Genomic DNA, 21,232 nt, shown 5'->3' on the forward strand with positions numbered 1-21,232 from the left:
TTAGAATGATTTCTAAATGATCATGTGATAGACTGGATGTTACATGTGACACTGAAGGCTGGAGTAATGATGCTGAAAATTCAGCTTTGCATCACAGGAATAAATTATTTTTTAAAAATATATTCAAATAGAAAACTATAATTTTAAGTTGAAATAATATTTCACAATATTACTGTTTTTCTGTATTTTTGATCAAATAAATGCAGGCTTGATGAGCAGAAGAAACTTCTTTCAAAAACATTAAAAATAGTCATGTTTCCTAACTTTTGGTCTGTACTGTATATTAAAATAGAAAGTTTTTTAGTTGTATAAATTAACATTTTTAATAATTATTTAATTGCATAAAAGACCAAAAGATTCTTTCAAAACTACCCCAATTGTTTGAAATGTAATACATGTAATACATGCTTTACTTTTTTTTTTTTTTTTACTAAAAATAACCAATCAATAAATTGCATTTATGATGTCTCTTGAAGGAAAAGATAATAGAGCTAAACTACTGTGATTTATTTATCTATACTAAAATTATAGATGATCTTTATTTTATAACTAATTTGGTTTTAGATGTAAAAGCAACCAAACAGTGTGTTTTCTTTAATGTATCATTTACGGGTGGGTTTTTTAAAAATGGTTGATATTACAATAATAAATGGGTGTGGAAAAACCTAATAATTAAAATAAATGCCGAGCAGTGTCAGTCCTTGTACGTCAGTACAGAAAACCTTGTGCCAGATTTTCTATTGAGCAGCCGATTGACTTACACCCTCCACATTTACTCCACCTGACTGTATCGATTGCACTTATTCATCCAGAGATTTAGAGCTTGAAGCCAGACTTCAAAATCATTCAGAGGAAGAGTGGAAAGAGCAAACAGGGTCAAGATCAGAGAGGTCAGAGGTCAAACCTGTCTGAGCAGTTTCGTGCGTCTCCTCCTGAAGGCCGTTAGACGATTGACCAGCAGTGACCACTGAGCTCTGCTGGTCCACCCATTTCACCTCTTATCATGCAGGTCATTGACAGAGAGACACAGGCAGCATTAACATACAGCTCGATGTGTGTCAGAGAAACTGAGGGATTGCAATTCCCTCATTTTTGTGCAGGTACAGTTTCCAAACAGTGGTCAAACTTCCTTTATTTTCACTTTAAAAGTGTGCTTGTGCCATTTCTTTCTTTCTTTTCTATTTTAAATACCAGTTGGTTTCATATGTCATATCTAATGCAATGCATTCAGACTGGCTTAGATATTCAAATACTTTATGAATCCACAACATATTTCATGTTTGTTTCTGAAATAAAGTCTCTGGACATTACTCTTGTTTATTTAGTTTCCGCTAAAACCATGTATTAAGCTGGCATCCTAAAATAAATCAAAAGGCTGAAGAGGTAGAGAGGTGATAATTCAGCACCAAAGCAATGAACAGCTCCTTTCTACACACGACTGTGCGTCATCTGCTGTTTAAACCATGCAACTGCATCCTACTAATCAATTCAGTCTGCAGAGACACTGACTTACACTTCTATCAAAATATGACATTTTATAACATCTAAATTTCACTCTGAAGTATGAGTATAGAAACATCTTAAAATGACTTTAAACAGAACAGTCTTTTAAATAAGCTGAATGTCTATCTGGCTGTATTTAGAGTTAGAGTCACAAGCTATAGCGAACAACATTTATCCAGACACAATCCAGATCCTTTTAATTCAATACAATCTCTCTAAAAGTCCCTCATTATTCACAGCAAAATGCACTGAAACACTGACAACCCACACAAGAGAGATATATAGTGTATGAGATACGTGAAGAGGGAGAGATTGACCTAGAAACAGACTCATCCATGCAGAACTCATGCAAGATCTGAGACACATCAATCCTTCGTCAACATTTTTGAAAAGAAAAAAAGAGATTTTAAAGATGTAAGGACTGGGCAGTAAGTAAAAAATCTCCCTAAAGGAACAATTATTAAACATTTGCAATTCATAAGTGAATATATAACAACACACAACGTAAACTTTTTTTTTGGTATGCACTTAGACTAGAATTGCAAATTAAGAATTGATTTCATGTTCAGATTTGAAAATGAAATGTAAACACATTGTGATGTTTTGATATACTGCCCAGTCTTTAAGGTGAGGAAACATCCTCTTAGAAAAGAAAATGAAGAGGAAAATACTGTAAAGCTACACTGCAAACACACGCCTGGAGAGACTTGCCTTTCCTGCCATTGACCGCAGGGCCGTTTGGCCTCATTTCACAAGCTTTAACACAACAACAGGAGCAATGGAGTAAAAACAGTGCAAGAATTCCCACAAATACACAAAATATAAGCCAAATCCTCCTGTACACTCATCCTGAGTGCCATATGACAAAAAGATGAGAGTATTTCAAACAGCTAATGTAGAGTAAATACCAGTTGGACAGAAAGCAGAGATTGATGCTTGGGAAGAGGCAGACACACACACACACACACCCACTCCCAACAGACAAGATCTTGTTACAAATACAACAGATGTGGCAGATGGGAGTGGAGGAAGTGTGACTGGTTGGAAAGCGTGCCTGTGTGTGTGGGTGGGTGTGTGTGTGTGTGTGTCTACAGCTAATTTTTCATTAATATTCCTAAACCTGATGTAAACCTGAAGTTATGTGTGTACTGCCCACAAACCAGAACCCAGGTATCATGATACACAGTACCGTTTGGGGTAAGTTCATATATAACTCAGATGAAGTCAAAGTAATTTTATTTGATTTATTTTAAGAAATCTATACTTCTATTCATGAATGCTGCATTAAATTGATAAGCGGGAGTAAAGATAATGTTCCAAATATTTATATTTCAAATAAATGTTCTCTTGAAAAATTGAATCACAGTTTCCACAAAAATAATAGGCTGCACAGTTTTTGACATTTATATCAATAAGAAATGTGTTCCTGTGGCATTTGACATTCCTTTTTGAAATAAAAAATAAACTATAAAAATAAACAGAAAATTAATTATTCTTAGATTTTTTTTTCTGAAAAGAAAAAAAAAAACGTTCTAACATGTTTCTCCTCTAAACTTTTTAAAAGTTTCAAACTGTCTACACTACCCACATTCATTTTATTGCTCCATACTCCTACTGCATGTCAAAGATGGTCTTATCTGCATCTTTTTGTATTTCTCCGAAAGAATCAGAGAGAAAAATTATACTTATGCCATATGAATAAAATGTAGCATAACACCATTTGAGCAATAATGCAAAACATTGCTTGCAAAATGGAAAAGCACATCTGTAAAATCAACCAATGATTGCAAGACAGAAGTCTCTGTGACTGCTTCTAAAACAACACAAAAGGTCACTAGGAAAACAAAAATAACTTTGGAAAATCTTTTATCACAACATTTCACAATCACTGTTACAGGAAGACAAAGGAAAAACCAAAAGCTACTTGTCTACATTCACATATAAACAGAGTTTGCAATGGACCTGGCTTCATAACCTCTCAGAGAAAGCTCTGACGGTCCGAAATAAAGAGGGAAATCAGCAAATCTGACTTCCAAAAAGGTCTATGATCTAATTCTAGACCCGTCTAAAGAGGAAACATCAGCTCAAGACCATTGCAGAAAGGTTCAATTCAATCAGAAGCTCTTTCTGACAGATTAAACCTTCACAGATGTGTTACACACCTGGAGAAGGCTCAAGTTCTTCACCTCCATCTTCTGAGAGAGGAATGAAAGAAGGAAACATCAGAGCGCACATGCAACTAAACCACACATGTCATTTAACATGATCATGTGTGTCGCCCGCACTCAAATATAACAACAGGAAGTGACTGGTGCACAAACTGTGTCATATTCAGCCAATGGTGTAATGGGGTAAACAGTGCAGTGTTGTGACAGTGGATAAAGATCCCTATAAAATGACAACAATTTACACTAAAGACACTTTTTTTAGTTTGGTTTATTTACTTCAATGACAAGCTTTGTTGTCTTCTACTTGACACAGAGGCTCCGCCCACCCATGGGGGGAAAACAAACACTGTTACCATAGTTACCCATTATTTTAAATGTAGACAACAATTATTCCAAATTTGTTTTTTCTATTTTTAGAAAGAAACTCACAAAATTGTATTTTTTCCCTGCAAAAAAATTTATCAAAATTAAATTAATGTATTATTTCTGGGGCTTTAAGTTCATGTCTGTTGAAGTTGTACAGTACATGAACAGAGAGATTACTGGAGTAATTAACTTTTTTATTATACTTCAAATTATACTTTTAAATTTCATATTTATTGTATGTTATTTGATTTTTATTTGTTTATTTTGTAACTAGTTGCAAAAACTGTTGACAAAATAATATTTTAGCATCATTTTTATAGGTAACACTTTACAATAAGGTCCTTATGGTTAGTTAATTGATTAACTAACAGTAACAGACCATTTCTTAAAGTTTTAAAGTATTAATCTTAGTTCATAAAAGATACAACTGTCGTAAGTTCATGTTAGCTCAGGTCCATTAAATAATCTTAAAAGATATAAATGGGTGGTGTTAGCGCAGTGGATAAGACACATGTCTTTGGTGTGAGAGACCCGGGTTCGAATCCACTGTGAGACACCAATGTGTCCCTGAGCAAGACACTTAACCCCTAGTTGCTCCAGAGGCGCTTAACTAAGATGCTTTGGAAGTATTTTTCATTATTTCATGTTAACTAACGTAGTTAACTAATGCTAACAACTGTACCTTTGTGTAAAAGTTGTAAAAATGTCGCATCAATTAAAGTCCAATTTGTCATGTCAGCAATAAAAAAAGAACAGATAACTACTGTAACAGAGTTTTTTATGGATTGCCGACTGCATCTATACCAAACCACAACTTTTGCAGAGTCAGTCATTCTGCAGTCCCATCTCTCAAATAAACATCTCCGCATGAGCAAGAGCCAACATGAAGACAAAAAGAAGTTGCACAGAAATGCAGACTTACTTCTATCCAGTGTCCCTTTTGGAGGCAGTTGTGGGAGCTGTCGTCCTCTCCTGCTGTTCACGGGGGTCCCGGTGGGGCTGGTCTGAACCGACCCACCACGAGGATGCGCCCTGGTAGAAAGAAATAATCACCATCATTATCGTTGTTATGTGCATGTAATGCTATAATGCTATAGCACAAGGCATTACCCTGAACATTAACAAGAAACTGCCAATTAAAACAGAGTATTATAATAGGACATTAAACATAAAGCCATGACAAGATTTCAGAGTTGCTCTATGAAGAAAAAGCAAATGAATACGAAGCTGATATACCTTCTGTAACTATACATTTTAAAAACAGGGAAACTAACAGTTAAAAAGCATGGGCTGAAAAAGAGTTAATTAGTCAGTCATATATATGATATTTCACACATACATATGCTGTAAAACCATGCATATCAATTGGAATGATGCTGAGGATTAAAATACCAATAATAAAACAAACATCATGGTTTCCCATCAGCATTTTGTTAAGTAAAACAAAATTATTTGTATAATCACGAAGGTAGTACTACATATATATGGTAAATATATTATAGATGTCTGTTTGTTTGTCTGTTTCAATCATCGTGTCAACTTCTATAGCCTTAAATTATAATTAAATTATAAGATATGCAGTATAATAATATATAACTTATTAATAATAAGATTTACACTGCCATTCAAACATTTGGGGTAGGTAAGTTTTTTTTATTATTATTAGTCTCTAATTCCCACCAAGGCTGCATGTATTTTGATCCAAAATACAGTAAAATATTGTGAATTATCATTACAATGTAAAATGTTGAAACATTTTCTATTTGAACACATTTTAAAAAGTCATTTATTCCTGTGATGAAAACTGAATTTTCAGCATCATTACTCCAGTCTTCAGTGTCTTTGTAATGTTAATTTGGTGCTTAAGGAGCATTTCTTATTAAAAAAGTTATGCTACTTAATATTTTGATACATTTTCTTTTTCAGGATTATTGATGAATAAGAAATTCAAAAGGACAGCATCTTTTTTATGTGATAAGACATACAGTATATTTTAGATCAATTTAATGCATCCTTGCTAAATAAAATTATTAATTTATTAACTATTAAAATAGTCAAACTAGTCTGCCATTTTATTCCAAACATATTTAGTTTATATGCTCAAATATTCAGTAGTGTGTACATTTACTACATTTAACAAAATGCTTGATGCTTTGGCACATGAAAGTGAGTCTTCCACAGCAAGAGAAGTGTGCGTTATTCTCCGCCATCACCAAAAAACAAACAAACACACATATTAGGATTCAAGACAAAAAGAACCAAACATGGGAAAAAACTAATGAGTTAAATATCACACAGGGATAACAACCAACTGAGATTTCACACCACTCACTGAAAATATAACTGGTGTGATTTGCTACAAAACAAATCATTAAAAAGAAATGAACATTATCTGATGCATCTACAGATATGAGATGGAGCAGATATAACAGCACTGCTGCACAGGAGACAAAAAAAATCAAAGGGTTGGTTGACTGGATGCAGGGGATCTTTGTTAGCACATGAAGGATGTTTTGTTTGATTAGTCAGCGCTGTTTTGTGGGGTGAGCGGCTGCTTTGATCTGGGTCACCTCAGTAAGGCAGGGGAGGGTGGAGTGGAGTGTCCTGACTGCAGGGAGGGCATCGATGATCTCATGTGGGGTCTATCGGGCGGCCGCTCTGTGGAGCGAGAGCGACTGTACATGGGCCGCTCCAGCACGGACCGCTGGTCTGCAGAACGGGACCTGTGGTGATACTCGTGTCTGTCCGGAGCGCCGTAGTTCCTGGAAAAATGTGATTGTGGGAAACAGGGCGATGTTTAGTGTGGGTGAGGTCGGTTGGGTCAGGCTGCCGGAGTCTCAGAACCACTGCATGGCATTCTTGAAAAAGTATTGTGAGACTCTAACAGGTCGTGGTAAAGCTGTCTCATCTTTGGCACTTGGAAGCAACCAATGTCTAAATGATAACCCAGCTCTTCTGTACAGTGACATACTTTAATTGACTTATTTTATAAGAATGAAAGATACATTAACAGCCTCAGATTATGTTTCAGATTACGTTCAGATTATGACAATGCATTGCAAAATCACAAATTCTACATAACTCAAATCTCAGAAGCATACAAATAAACAAGAAACAGATGAAACGAATAAACAAATTATTATTAAAACTGTGGAAGGAAATGATTACTCTCAGATTATTCCCGCATTTTTACAGAAGGAAAAATCCCATCCATTTTATTCAGAGAGAAAAAGATGTTCAGGGATAGATTGTGGTTTCTGGATGTTTTATGAAGAAAAAAAGAACGACAAATTCTTGTTTGGTGAGAAACTGATCAAAAGAAGTGAAAATTTGCATAAACTAAAATTAATTGTGTTCAGTTTCACAGAAAACAAGACTTAATATTTCAATAAGCATCTCAAGTATCAGACCTTCTTATCAATTATTGATAATTGATGAAGAAAAAAAAACATCCCCATGGAGAAAATGAATGGGAAAAGTACTTCTGGAAGCAACACTGTTAAAAGTATACACCACAGTATAACTACACACAAAAATGCACAAGACAACACAGAGATATGTGTAGTGTACCAAAAGTAGTCCAGCATCAGAAAACAGATGTATTAATAATTACTGAGATAAATAAAGTGACACTGTGTAGTAAAAAAGAATAATAATAACAATTTAAACAACTCCTTAGGATCCCTAAAGGAAAGATCAGGGAATGGGTTTAAGACATGACAAGCACTTTTATTTTAATTGAACCATATTATTAGCATTACAACAATTTAAACCCTGCTGAAACTATTTGCGTACCTCCTAAGTTCAATGAATAACAGCTAAATTCAGCTGGGAAACTTTAGTTATAATATATTTTATCAAATATTTAAATATACCATAATATATCTTCACTGTTTTTCATGTTTCAGGACAAAATGTTTCTTGATTTGGGCATAAACATCTTTATTATCTTAAAAATTTAGCAATTCTTGTCATGTTTTGTTAAGCAAAAACATAAGTCAAGATGAAGACGTTGCTACAGTATAGCTGTGGGGTTGTTCGGTAGTGAAATTGGCCCAGCTCATGACAGTGCAGCAGGGATGCTCTCTGTGTTGGATATCATCCCATATAATGTCTTCATCCTGAAACAAAAAGGCTGTTGACATTTTAGACAGGCCATAAATAGCTGACCCAAATAGACTGCAGCACCGGTACCCCTCCATGTCACTGTACCCTCTATGATGGGCCATCCTAGTGGGACGTGGTAACCTGACCACCATCCGCTGATTGAGGGAACACACACTGCCGCCACGGCTGCCAAAAAGACGCAGATATTTGGAACTGTCTCATAAACCCCAAAAGTGTGCATCAACTTTGTCAGTGTTTAAAGGAATAATTCTCACAAAAATAAAAATTCACTCTCAGTCCACCCAAGAAGTAGTTTGTTTCTTGCTTCTTTAGATCACTTGCTCACCAGTAAATGTGTTTTTTATCAGCTGTTTGGTTTGACGGCACCCATTCACTGAACCATTGGTGAGCAAGTTATGGGATCGAAAATGTACATTTTAAATCTATATACCTTTAATCACACAACATAACTTTGTTAAAATGTTCTATAAATGTACATTAGAAAAACCCATCAGATTAGTGTACATTACTAGTGAATAACATATGCTGGACAACTTTTCATACAAAACACTATGACCATTAATAAGCGCAAGGTAGTGAAGTACTGTATTTATGTCTGGTTTACATCCTCTCTCACAGTTTATTAAAACAAAACCTGAACTAGCTGTAAAAATGAGTGCTCATATTCTTTATGATGATCTTATGAGAAAATGACAACGATGCTTTAGAAATGAATTAAAGGCATACAGTAGCTCACTATTCTTACAAAGATAAAAGCATGTTAGGTTTAATGATGTATATATTTTCCAACTATTTTGGCGGAAATATATACATTTGCAGGGACAGTGTACATTAGGACAGAGGGATGAGGAAGTATGTGTGCTGCTGTTTGAGCTAGTTTTCTTTGTTTATCTTTACACCATGTCTTTCCTAGTTTTTGGTTCATTCAACCTCATGTTGACATTGAGCCACTGGTGACCTGTTGAATTCATGTGCACAACATCAATATTAATATACATATTAAAAAGTTCACACTTTCTGTATTACAGCTCATTGAATATGATGAAATAAATCTAGAAAAATAGTTTTTTAAAAATGTACAATTAAAATTGATTTAATAATTAAAAGTAACAATTCAAATAAAAACATTAACATAGTTAACATGAATGGGATGTTAATTAAGAAAATAATAATACATTTATTTTTTGACTTTTATAATTTAAATACTTCAGAAGCTTTAGGAAAATGTATGTATGAAATAAATATTTTGCTTATTTTTGTGCTTTAAGATATAGCCATTTATTTTTGATTACTAATATAATCCATTCAATACTGAAATTATTTTTCTTTGGATCAAAAACAAAGAATTTAAATTCTAAATATTAAAATAAATCATGGGTTGAGTCACCTGTGAAGAGTGCTGTTCATAAAGTACACAAAAAGTGCACCTTTAGAGAAATCTTGTATTATGCAGTTATTCTACAGGATGCAGTCAGTGTCAGGCATGAGGTTGTGAAAATTCAAGTTTCTCAATGTCAGAGACCCTCATGAATACAGGTTTTCAACTACACTACATTAACCAGAAAGCCTGGATTTGAAGCTCAGAGGAAGTGAGAAACACTGAAGTGTTAGTAGAGGCTCTTAGCCGGGAGGTTAATGGGGACAGACACAGGCAGAAATGGCTCTACCTGAGTTCCTCCAGCTGACTGTCATGAGGCTGACTGTGTCGGGTTCGAGGTAAGGTGAGAAAATGACTGCAGGCAGATGGAGAGGATTTATATGGATTTTCAGAAGAGATGAAAAGATTTGAGGGAAGAGAGAGGATCATGTTTTCATTGAAACTGATGATGATGGCATGAACCCAAACTTCATGTGGAAGAAATGTGGTTACTGTTCAATGACACCAACACTCACACATCTAACTGTATCAAGAACAAATATTTTTTTTAAACACTGTTCTGATCATGCCATTAAAGTTGCTCTAGAAAATAAGATTTCCTTGCACTTAATTCAAACAATTAAATAAATAAATAAATAAATAAATAACATATAAATGCCCTTCAGGATGAAAAACTGCTACAAAATATAGCCCATTAAAGCAAAAATCTAGATCGGTTTTTATTCCAGTGCGTGCTTGCTTATTAACCTGTTAAGAAACACTTAATAACTTAATCACAATAAATACATTTACTATAGCAATAATAAAAACAACAATAAATACAAAATAAATCAATTACATTAGTAATAACAACAAACAAACAATAAATACATAACATTGCTATATTTATAACAATAAAAATAAATCAAATGTAAATAAATGCCATAAGTGCACTTCAGGATGAAAAACTGCTGCAAAATAAAACCTTTAAAGCAAAAATTTGGTTCTATTTTATTCCAACGTTTTCTTATTAGGAAGTCCTAAATAACTTTTAACAATAAATAAATAAATAAAACAAATTTATCAATAATAATAATAATAACAACAATAAATAAAAATAATATAAATAAACAAATATTATAATTTTATAATATAAAACAAACAAACAATCTTGTCTTTCAACAAACTTCAAACTTGTAAGGCCAATGCTGGCTTACTTAAAATAAATAAATAAATAAATAAATATTTATAAAACATAAATAAAAACGTCTCAGGTTACGAATGTAACCATGGTTCCCTGAGAGGGAACGAGACACTGCGTCCTCTGAGGGGACACTATGGGGAACACCTCGTCGTGACCCGTGTCTGAAGCATACTTTGAAAAACGCCAACGTGTTGGCCGGCGACAGCCTCTGACGTCACTACCAGCGCGACTATAAATACGCGCCCGTAGGACCCGTCACTATCTTCTTCGTGAAGCTTGCGTCCGAAGCATGGCAGGGAGCTAGAGGACGCAGTGTCTCGTTCCCTCTCAGGGAACCATGGTTACATTCGTAACCTGAGACGTTCCCTTTCAAGGGAACTTCGAACTGCGTCCTCTGAGGGGACACTATGGGGAACAGTATACCCACGCCGCCATGCTGAGGGGAGTGCAGACCAGAATCATAGCAAACACTAAGTACCAACTCTGCCGCTTTACCCTCAACCAAGTCTTTGCCTGTCACACAGGGGCTACTGCTAGCTTTCGCAAAAACCTGCCGAAAGGGCTGTCCCCACAGCACTCTAGTAGCGGCGCCCTGTTCTAGATAGGTATCCGAGGATACCTAGGTGGAGTGGTGCCCAAGATGAACGGGGCTTAAACCAACTCAAGAAAGGGCACGAAGCAGCAGTGTGAAGCCCTTACCATCTAGGGATTTTAGAAAGAATGCAGAGACTAGCGTGCGAACTTACCACAATGTGGATTTCAGAAAGTGCGCAAAGACTCCCGTGCACACTTACCATAACATGGATTTAAAAATACTGTTCTAAGGAGGGGTTCTCGTGGAACTCTGTCAGAGCAGCTCGTAGAAGAATGGCCTGGGAGCAGAGCAATTGGAGGCCTCAGCCCCTGCCTCAGCAGGATGCCTGCTCTCACAGAGCGTCTCAAACAGTATGTGGTACTGGAGCGCTCTGAAGAACCGGTAATCAGTCTCCCAAGAGAGGAAGACTCCGAGCTCCGAGCAGCATGCTCATAGGTGACCCTTTCAGAAAAGGGGAGCGCTGCTGAACTACCCGAGAAATGCCCACACAGCCCCTCCAAGTTGAGGGGGCTTGGGGTGTACAATAAGTACACACCGGTTGGATGAAGCCCAAGGAACACCGGGGCGAATCATCCCAAGAAAGGGAACGAAGAGGAGCGCGTAACCCTTACCATACAGGATTTTAGAAAGTGCGCAGAGTCTTGCGTGCACACTTACCACTTTACGTGGATTACAGAAAGTGCGCAGAGACTTGCGTGCACACTTACCACTTTACGTGGATTTCAGACAGTGCGCAAAGCGTTAACGTGCACACTGACCACCATGTGGATTCGAGAAAGTACACAGGCAAGCGTGTGTACTGAAAGGTTACCTGACAACCACAGTATGTGGTAGCTCACATTCAGAGAGGCCTGTGAAGCCTGCTACCTGATAATCACAATATGTGGGAGTTCACCTACAGAGAGGCCTAGAGAGGCCTACTATCTGTTACCAGATAACCACCTCAGTGGAAACTGAAAGCAATATGGAACTCGACTCCTGGGAGGCCTGGTGAGGCCTACTACCTGACAACCACAAATCGTGGGAGCTCGTTTTTTTAGGAAGCGCACAGTATGTGGGAGCTAAATCTCCAGGGAGGCCTGGTGAGGCCTACTACCTGGCAACCACAGTATGTGGGAGCTCGTCTTCAGAGAGACCTGATGAAGCCTACTATCTGAAAACCACAATGTGCTATTTAGTGGAACACACAATATGTGGGAGCTAAATCTCCAGGGAGGCCTGGTGAGGCCTACTACCTGGCAACCACAGTATGTGGGAGCTCGTCTTCAGAGAGACCTGATGAAGCCTACTATCTGAAAACCACAATATGCTATAGAGAGGAGACGCATAGTATGTGGGAGCTAAATCTCAAGGGAGGCCTGGTGAGGCCTACTACCTGGCAACCACAGTATGTGGGAGCTCGTCTTCAGAGAGACCTGGTGAAGCCTACTATCTGAAAAAACCACAATATGCTATTCCGTGGAAACGCATAGCCTGTGGGAGCTAAATCTCCAGGGAGGCCTGGTGAGGCCTACTACCTGGCAGCCACAGTATGTGGGAGCTCGTCTTCAGAGAGACCTGGTGAAGCCTACTATCTGAAAAAGCCACAACATGCTATTCCGTGGATACGCATAGTATGTGGGAGCTAAATCTCCAGGGAGGCTTGGTGAGGCCTACTACCTGGCGACCACCGAACGTGGGAGCTCACCTTCAGAGAGACCTGGTGAAGCCTACTATCTGAAAACCACAATATGCTATATAGAGGAGACGCACAGTATGTGGGAGCTAAATCTCCAGGTAGGCCTGGTGAGGCCTACTACCTGGCGACCACCGAACGTGGGAGCTCACCTTCAGAGAGACCTGGTGAAGCCTACTATCTGAAAACCACAATATGCTATAGAGAGGAGACGCACAGTATGTGGGAGCTAAATCTCCAAGGAGGTCTGGTGAGGCCTACTACCTGGCAACCACAGTAAGTGGGAGCTCATCTTCAGAGAGACCTGATGAAGCCTACTATCTGAAAAAACCACAATATGCTACCCCGTGGAAACGCATAGTATGTGGGAGCTAAATCTCCAGGGAGGCCTGGTGAGGCCTACTACCTGACAACCACAGTATGTGGGAGCTCGCCTTCAGAGAGACCTGGTGAAGCCTACTATCTGAAAGGACCACAATATGCTATTTAGTGGAGACGCACAGTATGTGGGAGCCAAATCTCCAGGGAGGCCTGGTGAGGCCTACTACCTGGCCACCACCATATGTGGGAGCTCACCATCAGGGAGGCCTGATGAAGCGTACCACCTGATAACCACAATATGTGGGAGTCCACCCAGCCCCTCATGTTGAGGGAAGCGATGCTTGAGGTGCATAACAAATACACACTGGTTGGATGAAGCCCAAGGAACACCGGGGGCGAATCATCCCAAGAAAGGGAACGAAGCGGAGCGCGTAACCCTTACCATACAGGATTTTAGAAAGTGCGCAGAGTCTTGCGTGCACACTTACCACTTTACGTGGATTTCAGAAAGTGCGCAGAGTCTTGCGTGCACACTTACCACTTTACGTGGATTTCAGACAGTGCGCAAAGCGTTAACGTGCACACTGACCACTATGTGGCTTTGAGAAAGTACACAGGCAAGCGTGTGTACAGAGAGGTTCCCAAGCATCGCAGAGGCGCTGGATCGCACGGGAGCGGTGAGCTCCAACCCTCTTTTCTAGGCGAGGGGAGCATCACCTGAGGCAGTAAATACAGAGCTTCTTGCCGTAACCACCACCTCCCCGGATGTGCCAAGCGGCCAGGCAGCCCCTCAGGGTGACCTGGCCGGACATCTATGGAATTCCCTGCAGTGCTGTGCCAATTCTTTGGCCACCTAGCTACTGTAAAGGAAACTCACAGAGATTGTTAGTAGACATATAACCACCAGCAGACCGTCCACCAAACCTCGATCAGGTGGAAAGCTGGTGGCTACAGGGGAATTAGGTAGGGGAGGACAAAAAACAGAGGTTAAAAACAGAGGTTAAAAACATCCGGAGCTACTAGGTCATCCTACCGCTCTGACCCGGGCGAGGACGCTGCCTCGTCCGAATCACGTCCCTCAGACCCTGCTTACTGCTCCGTGACCCGCGGTTCCTCTTGCCCCTGCCCTTAGGCGGGGGAGGAGCGCGAGCCGCAACACTAGCCTTCTGCGCCCCTCTACGACCCTCAGATCGAGATGGGCCAGGACCCCTGAGTTGCTCGGGCTCGGACCTGGACCTTCGTGGAATGAAGGATTTAAAGGCCGCTGAGCGCGCCCTTGCCTCCCTGAACTTCCCGACCACCATCTCGACGGAGGTAACCAAAAAGCTCAGAAGGTGAGACCGGAGCATCGAGAAGAAACCCCCTTTCTTCCTTCCCGATGTCAGCCAGGTTCACCCACAGATGTCTCTCTCCGTCACCACCATGGCCGCCATAGACCTGCCCATGGCGGAGGCGGCCTGCTTGGTAGCTCGGAGAGAGAGGTCTGTGGTGCGGCGCAGCTCGGCTACCTGGTCAGGTGAAAGGCCCTCACCTGTATCCAGGTCCTTCAGCAGGTCAGCCTGGTAGGCCTGGAGCACCGCCATCGTGTGCAGTGAAGCCACAGCCTGACCAGCTGCCGCGTATGACCTGCCATTTAAGCGGGATGTATCTTGGAGGGGCTTAGATGGCAAAGCGGGAGATTTACGAGAGGACGTTTGCCCCACAGAGAGATAGCAAGCCTCTCTTCTACAGGGGGCATCCTCTCATAGCCGTTCTCATGCAAGCCCTCGATATTAGCATAGCTCGTATGCTGAAACCGGTGGATGCGAGAGGGAAAACGGCCTCTTCCATTCCTTTTCGACTTTTGCATGTAAGTCAGGCAAGAATGGAAGGCTCACCTGGGCTGGAGGGCTATGGTCAGACAAGTACCGCTCAGCGAGGAGACCTCGTGGCGCCACCTTACTGGCAAGCTTCCATGGCAAATCTAATTTTGCCGTTGCGCGATCCATAACCTCTAACAGCTCCCCATACTCGGGACAGGAGGATTGAGAAGGCTCAGCCTCAGCTTCTTCACCACTCTCAGACATCTCCTGCTCTTCCTGGGTAGAACCCAGCAGAGCACTAACTTCAGTGTCAGAATGGGTTAATGATACCACATCTGCCTCCCGAAGTTCGCTCTCGTTCGCTGCCGGAGAGTGTGAAAGGGAAGGTCCCTCTGTACACTCCTCAGCGAGATCCATTTGTGATCCCCACGAGCTCATTCTCCTCCTTGCCTCGGCAATGGTGGGACCTGAGCCGCGGGATCCAGATGGCTGTCCCTCTTTCCTCGAAAAGAGAGACAAACGAGAGTGGAGCTTTCTCAGAGAGAAACGCTCGCAGTGCACGCAGACCGCCCCCTCAAGGACATCGCGCGCGTGCTCTTCGCCCAAACAAGAGACGCAAAGAGTGTGTGTGTCATCGGGTGTCAGATAACGCTGACACGGATGCACACACTGTCTAAACGCCTTGCTAGTGGAAGCCATGATGAAAACAGTAATAGATCGCTCTTACCGTTTTGGTCGTTTCTCAGATGCACGCTTCAAACAAAACAGTCAACTGAAGACGAAGAAGATAGTGACGGGTCCTACGGGCGCGTATTTATAGTCGCGCTGGTAGTGACGTCAGAGGCTGTCGCCGGCCAACACGTTGGCGTTTTTCAAAGTATGCTTCAGACACGGGTCACGACGAGGTGTTCCCCATAGTGTCCCCTCAGAGGACGCAGTTCGAAGTTCCCTTGAAAGGGAACTCTCAAAAGAACGTTGCTGATTCAGTGACACTCACTAACTGTTGTTACACTAGATCTTGTGTTGTGGAGTTCTTGAATCAAATGTTAGTGATAAACCAACAGCCTTAAACTGTGGATGAAATGTCTATGAAGAGAAAAGGTTAAGACAGGAGAAGAGAGATCTGTCTTACCTCTGAGTAGGGGGCATGCTGGGAGACCGTGAGCGCGCTCGGTTGATGTCGGCTGACCGAGAGCAGTGATTGGACGATAAGACCTGCTCCGGCACAGAGAGGGTGGAGCTCTGGAGGTCCCTGCCGTTTCTAAAGTCTGGAACAAAGAAAAGAGAAAGAATGAATGAATATCTGTGCGCTAATCATCTGTGGCAACAAAGATTATTACTACATGTACTGTACTTCATTTTGAGCAATTAATGCAAAACTGCTAAAACGTTTCCTGATAGTAATTTAAATAGACTTTAATAAATAAAGTCCTTCAAGCTAAGCTACCATCTATTTAACAGTTTTTCATGATATTTCGTATGCTGCTGTGTATTTTTCATAATATCAGGTTCTTAAATTGCTGTACAAGTGATTTTTTTAAAGCCAATATGTTCCAGGCATGAATTAACTTACTCCCATTAAATCAGAAAACATCTTTCACAGCCCAAACCAGAATAATGACTTTTTCCTCATGCAAGAGCCGTCAACCCACTCAGCCTGATGGCATTTCATTACCCAGCATTCAGTGCGGCCATGCTAAGGTCAGTGCCTTGCACGATTACAAAAGCTTGATGTTCAACTGACTGTATCGCACATTAAAACAGACCGAAGGCAGAACATTGTGTCAAAACTAAGTTTGAGGAAGGATTTTCTATCTTTCCGATGGCTTATTATATACTTTTTATTAAGAACTTACAACTGGTTCTAATAGAGTTTGATGTTGTTAAAGGTGTATACTCTAATAAATATACTAAATATGTACCAACCACAAACTTTGGATAAAATAGTCAATTGCTAACTTTTTTCTCAGTATTAAATAAGTACAATATTTCTTATATTCATGAAAGACAGTTTTGATGCCTTAAAATTATACCCATAAAATGATACATAATGCTTTTGAAATAAGTCTACTATACTTATAAAGGCTGCATACATTTAAACAAAAATACCATAAAAACAGTAAAAAATTTTGAAAAATTATTACAATTTAAAATAACTATTTTGTATTTGAATATACTTTAAAATGTAATTTATTACTGTGGTGCAAAGCTGAATTTTTCGCATCATTACTCCAGTCTTTAGTGTCACAGAAATCATTCTAATTTGCTGATTTCCTGCTTAAGAAACGTTTCTTATTATTCACAATGTTAAAAATCTTTACTGTCACTTTTGATCAACTTATGCACCCTTGCAGAACAAAAGTATTAATTAATAAAAAAGTTACACAAACGTTTGTGTAACTTCTGTAACAACTTTTGCGTCGCCTAAAATACTAACCAAGCAGCTCACTAGCATTTGGAACAGAGCTACTGCATCTATTACAGTACAAGTAACATTAATTTGGTCTGTCACACACACGTACTGTATGCACACCCTCATTCTGAACGTGCACCAGCGCAGAGAGTGCTTCGGCACCGATGCATCATGCTGCAATAAATGATGGCTGCTAAACACACAGGCCAGGAAACAACTACAGCAGCACAGAGCGCATAAAGGGAAAGCAGCGATCTATAATTCCTCTGAATGTTAATCATCTCCTCCCAGCGGAAAGCACTGCATCAGCACTTTACAACCGGCCCTAAGTCTGAGCCAAAATCAATGAGAAAGAGAGAGAGAGAGAGAGAGAGAGAGAGAGAGAGAGAGATTGAGGGAGGGTTTCCCTCTATCACAAAGAGCTCGACTGGAATTTTAAAAAGGGTATGTGTGGATGTGTGTGTTGTTTAGGCTTTCCCTTTCCGTCTGAGATGCCCGTACAGATGAACATTTTGGCACCAGTATTAGGTTGATGAGTGGTGAAGACATCCAAAACATACTACTGTACTTTGTACTGTACACAGTATGACATTAGAATTTATGTGGAATTAGTCCTATATCTTGATTTAGTCAACTCAACTGCAAAAAGTTAAGACATTTAGACACAAAAGTGGATTAAAAATGCAAAATAGTTACATTTATTTGCGAGATGATAACTGGACGTCACTGGCTGAAATGTGAGTGAATTTTAATTGCTACATATTGCTAAATATTTGAAACAATTATTTTTTTTAATTACAGGCAGTATACAGTATATAATGTGTGATATAAAGTAAGATGTATCTTATTATATATTTTTAAAGTATATAATTTGTAGCATAATTAAAATTATACACAGTATATACATTAAAATTATATATTGTATGACTATTCATATTATAACTGAATCAGCTTTTATTTAAAATTCATTCATCTTTTTATTTTATTTTTTATTTGAGTAATTATGTGCTTTTGCCTTTTTTTTTGCTTTTTAAAATATTTCTATTTAGCTTTAATATTTATTTTAGTTTTAGTAACATTACAGTTTAGTACAGTGTAGTAAAAGCTTTGCACAAACTTATTTTATTTTAGTTAGATGCCAGCATTTTTATTTTATTTTATTATATATATATTTTCAATTGCATTTCAAATTATTATTTATTTTGGTTCACCCACAAATACAGAATTTTTATATATATATATATATATATATATATATATATATATATATATATAGATAGATAGATATAGATATATATATAGATATAGAGATATATATATTTTTAAGAATAATAACACCAATACTGTATAATATTCAGCAAATGAGTTATGTAGTATGCAATGCAAATCATTTCAAACAGTAGTATGCTGCGTATACAGTGCATGCAGAATACAATTTATACTACATGGTATAGAGTAAGCAGTATGCTATTATATTAAAAACACACTAATACACTAATGCGTAAAAATAAATAAATATGGAAATCGTATGGAAATTAACATGGCTCTTTGAGATGTTTGTCTTCAAAGGCAAAGAAAGACGTAATTTTGAACACCTTTAGCAGTAAATGTCTTCATCACCTCTGTCAGATATCATCATTTTCACCATGTTCCTGCTAACATCTTACCTGATACGACGCCAACACCATCATCACAGTCATAGTCTGAGAACTCACTGTCACTGATCCTCTGAGACCCTACAGCAGAAAAACAGAGACACAGACAGACAAGTGTTAGTACGGTCTGAAGCCAGACGGGATCATCTGCACTATAAACATTTATATAACACTGTTCCAAAATAGCATGAGCTTTCAATCTACGGCCTACATATTGGGGAATATTCAAGATAAACAAATGAAATGAAAAATAAAATAAAATAAAATGGACATAATAAGTAAGAAATAAGTAAATAAATAAATGCTTTACCTCCAAGTATTGGTTAATAATTTTTATCTAAACTTTTTTTTATTGTATTTTTCATTAATTAAACATAACTATTTTTTTATCAGCCCTTCAAAGGATATAAATAAAAAAATATATATTTATAGTTGATATTAAATGTCATTATAGTTGTAAAAATCTCATTTTTATAAATTTTATATTTTCAGTTTTTATGTAATTTTTTATTTTTCTTTTTTCTTTTTTTCTTTTAGTGCACTTAAACTAATTTCAGCATTTGCAAATGAAATATTTCTCATTTTCAAGTCCCGATGCGTTCAAATGCACTACGTTTTGGAACAGAACTCCTGCTTAACCACAACTGACAAACACAACTGTTCATTCATCTTCCTCTGTGACGCTCATAAAAAGTGGTGAAGAAGCTTTCTGTACTTGAAATGCATGTCTATTTCAGGCTACTTACAGATAACCGAATATGTCAGTCAGAGATCTCTCTCTCTCTTTGCTTTACGTGAGAAAATGGATCTTCAGTCATGAGGAATAAACCGAGCTGAACGCCGTCCCTCAGCCACAGCGCTGACGTTTGCTGAGTTTGACACTCTGAAGCGGCTGCTCCATCACTCAGTTCAGATCAAGAATGAGAGCTAATCTGCAGCGCGGCGTTTACAGACACCCAGCCTGCAGTCGCCCACCAAACAGACCCTTGTGCTTTAACACAGATGACAAGCCAGCAATAAACCTGCTCTCATTTCACTGGCTCTTTTCTCCTTCAGCTCTCTTGTCTATAAATCACTCTCTCTTTAAATCACTCATATTAGAAGTGTCAAAATAGATTCCCAAATTTATAAGGAATCACATGATGTTTTCTTGCGATGTCTTGCTTATTTGTTAGGGCTACATATAGTTTATAAGACTTTTCTTAGGCTGCACAATACATCACTTTCAGAAGTTTTATAATAAGTGCAAAATCCAGGTTAACCAGTTCATATTTAGTTCATGTTACCATTGCGAATCTTTGTAAGGGATGTATTTATATCATCCTAATTATGTTGGAACATTTAAAAAAAGATTGGTGGCTCTTTGGTGACACTTTTCAAAATGATTAGCTAACTGCTGTCTGTGAAGAGAAAACTACTGGACTGAACATGATTTGTGGGGAGTTTTCTTTGCTTCTGTCTCTTTGAATGAATAAAAACAGGTGCTGTAAGCACAAAACCACACAGCAACCAAAAACCAAGAAAACTCACTCTTAAAAGAGAAGAAACTAAACTGATTCAAAAGCATTTCATACAAAGGCGAGTTATACACAAAATAAAACTTTGTTTTAGAGATATTATATTATCACAGCTATACACAACTAGTAACCACAAAAGAAGGGGGGGGGGGGAAATAAAAAAACGACCAGTTTTTTAGTTTTTAGTTATTTTTTCTTGTATGCTGTGACTATTACCATAATGTAAAATTATTCATGTTGTGTATGATTTTTGCTCATACCATCCAGCCCTTCTACAGATAATAACAGTAGACAGAAGCCTGTGTTCACAATAGCATAAAGCAAGAGATCAGACTCATCTGCAATAAAGAGGGAAAAACAGTAGCACTGGGGAGAATCAGAGGGCACTATGGGAAAATGTGGCGGTGTGAGGACATGGTTCACTTCAGTCAGTATTTGTTTTGTTTTTGATGGGAGTGAGAGAGACAGCAGGGTGGATCCAGAATGAAAAACAGACGGTGAAACCCAGAGGATCAGCCTGAGCATGCA

General features: G+C 38.7%; 1 protein-coding gene across 11 annotated transcripts in view; it reads right to left on the bottom strand.

Moving 5' to 3' along the window:
- LOC132103362 (regulating synaptic membrane exocytosis protein 2-like) overlaps positions 1 to 21,232 on the bottom strand; it is a 171,751-nt gene that overhangs the window by 46,009 nt on the left and 104,510 nt on the right. For 9 of the 11 annotated variants that reach the window (XM_059508415.1, XM_059508411.1, XM_059508409.1 and 6 more), the window contains 6 exons: positions 19,200 to 19,268; positions 16,252 to 16,387; positions 9,833 to 9,898; positions 6,608 to 6,799; positions 4,960 to 5,069; positions 3,666 to 3,698 (listed from right to left, as the gene is read on the bottom strand). In XM_059508415.1, the coding sequence (XP_059364398.1) occupies positions 3,666 to 3,698; positions 4,960 to 5,069; positions 6,608 to 6,799; positions 9,833 to 9,898; positions 16,252 to 16,387; positions 19,200 to 19,268 (606 nt within the window). The remainder of the gene's footprint in view (positions 1 to 3,665; positions 3,699 to 4,959; positions 5,070 to 6,607; positions 6,800 to 9,832; positions 9,899 to 16,251; positions 16,388 to 19,199; positions 19,269 to 21,232) is intronic. The other 2 variants (XM_059508413.1, XM_059508410.1) reach the window with 2 other exon arrangements.

Source organism: Carassius carassius, chromosome 24 (assembly GCF_963082965.1).
Source record: "Carassius carassius chromosome 24, fCarCar2.1, whole genome shotgun sequence".
Taxonomy (NCBI): Eukaryota; Metazoa; Chordata; class Actinopteri; order Cypriniformes; family Cyprinidae; genus Carassius; species Carassius carassius.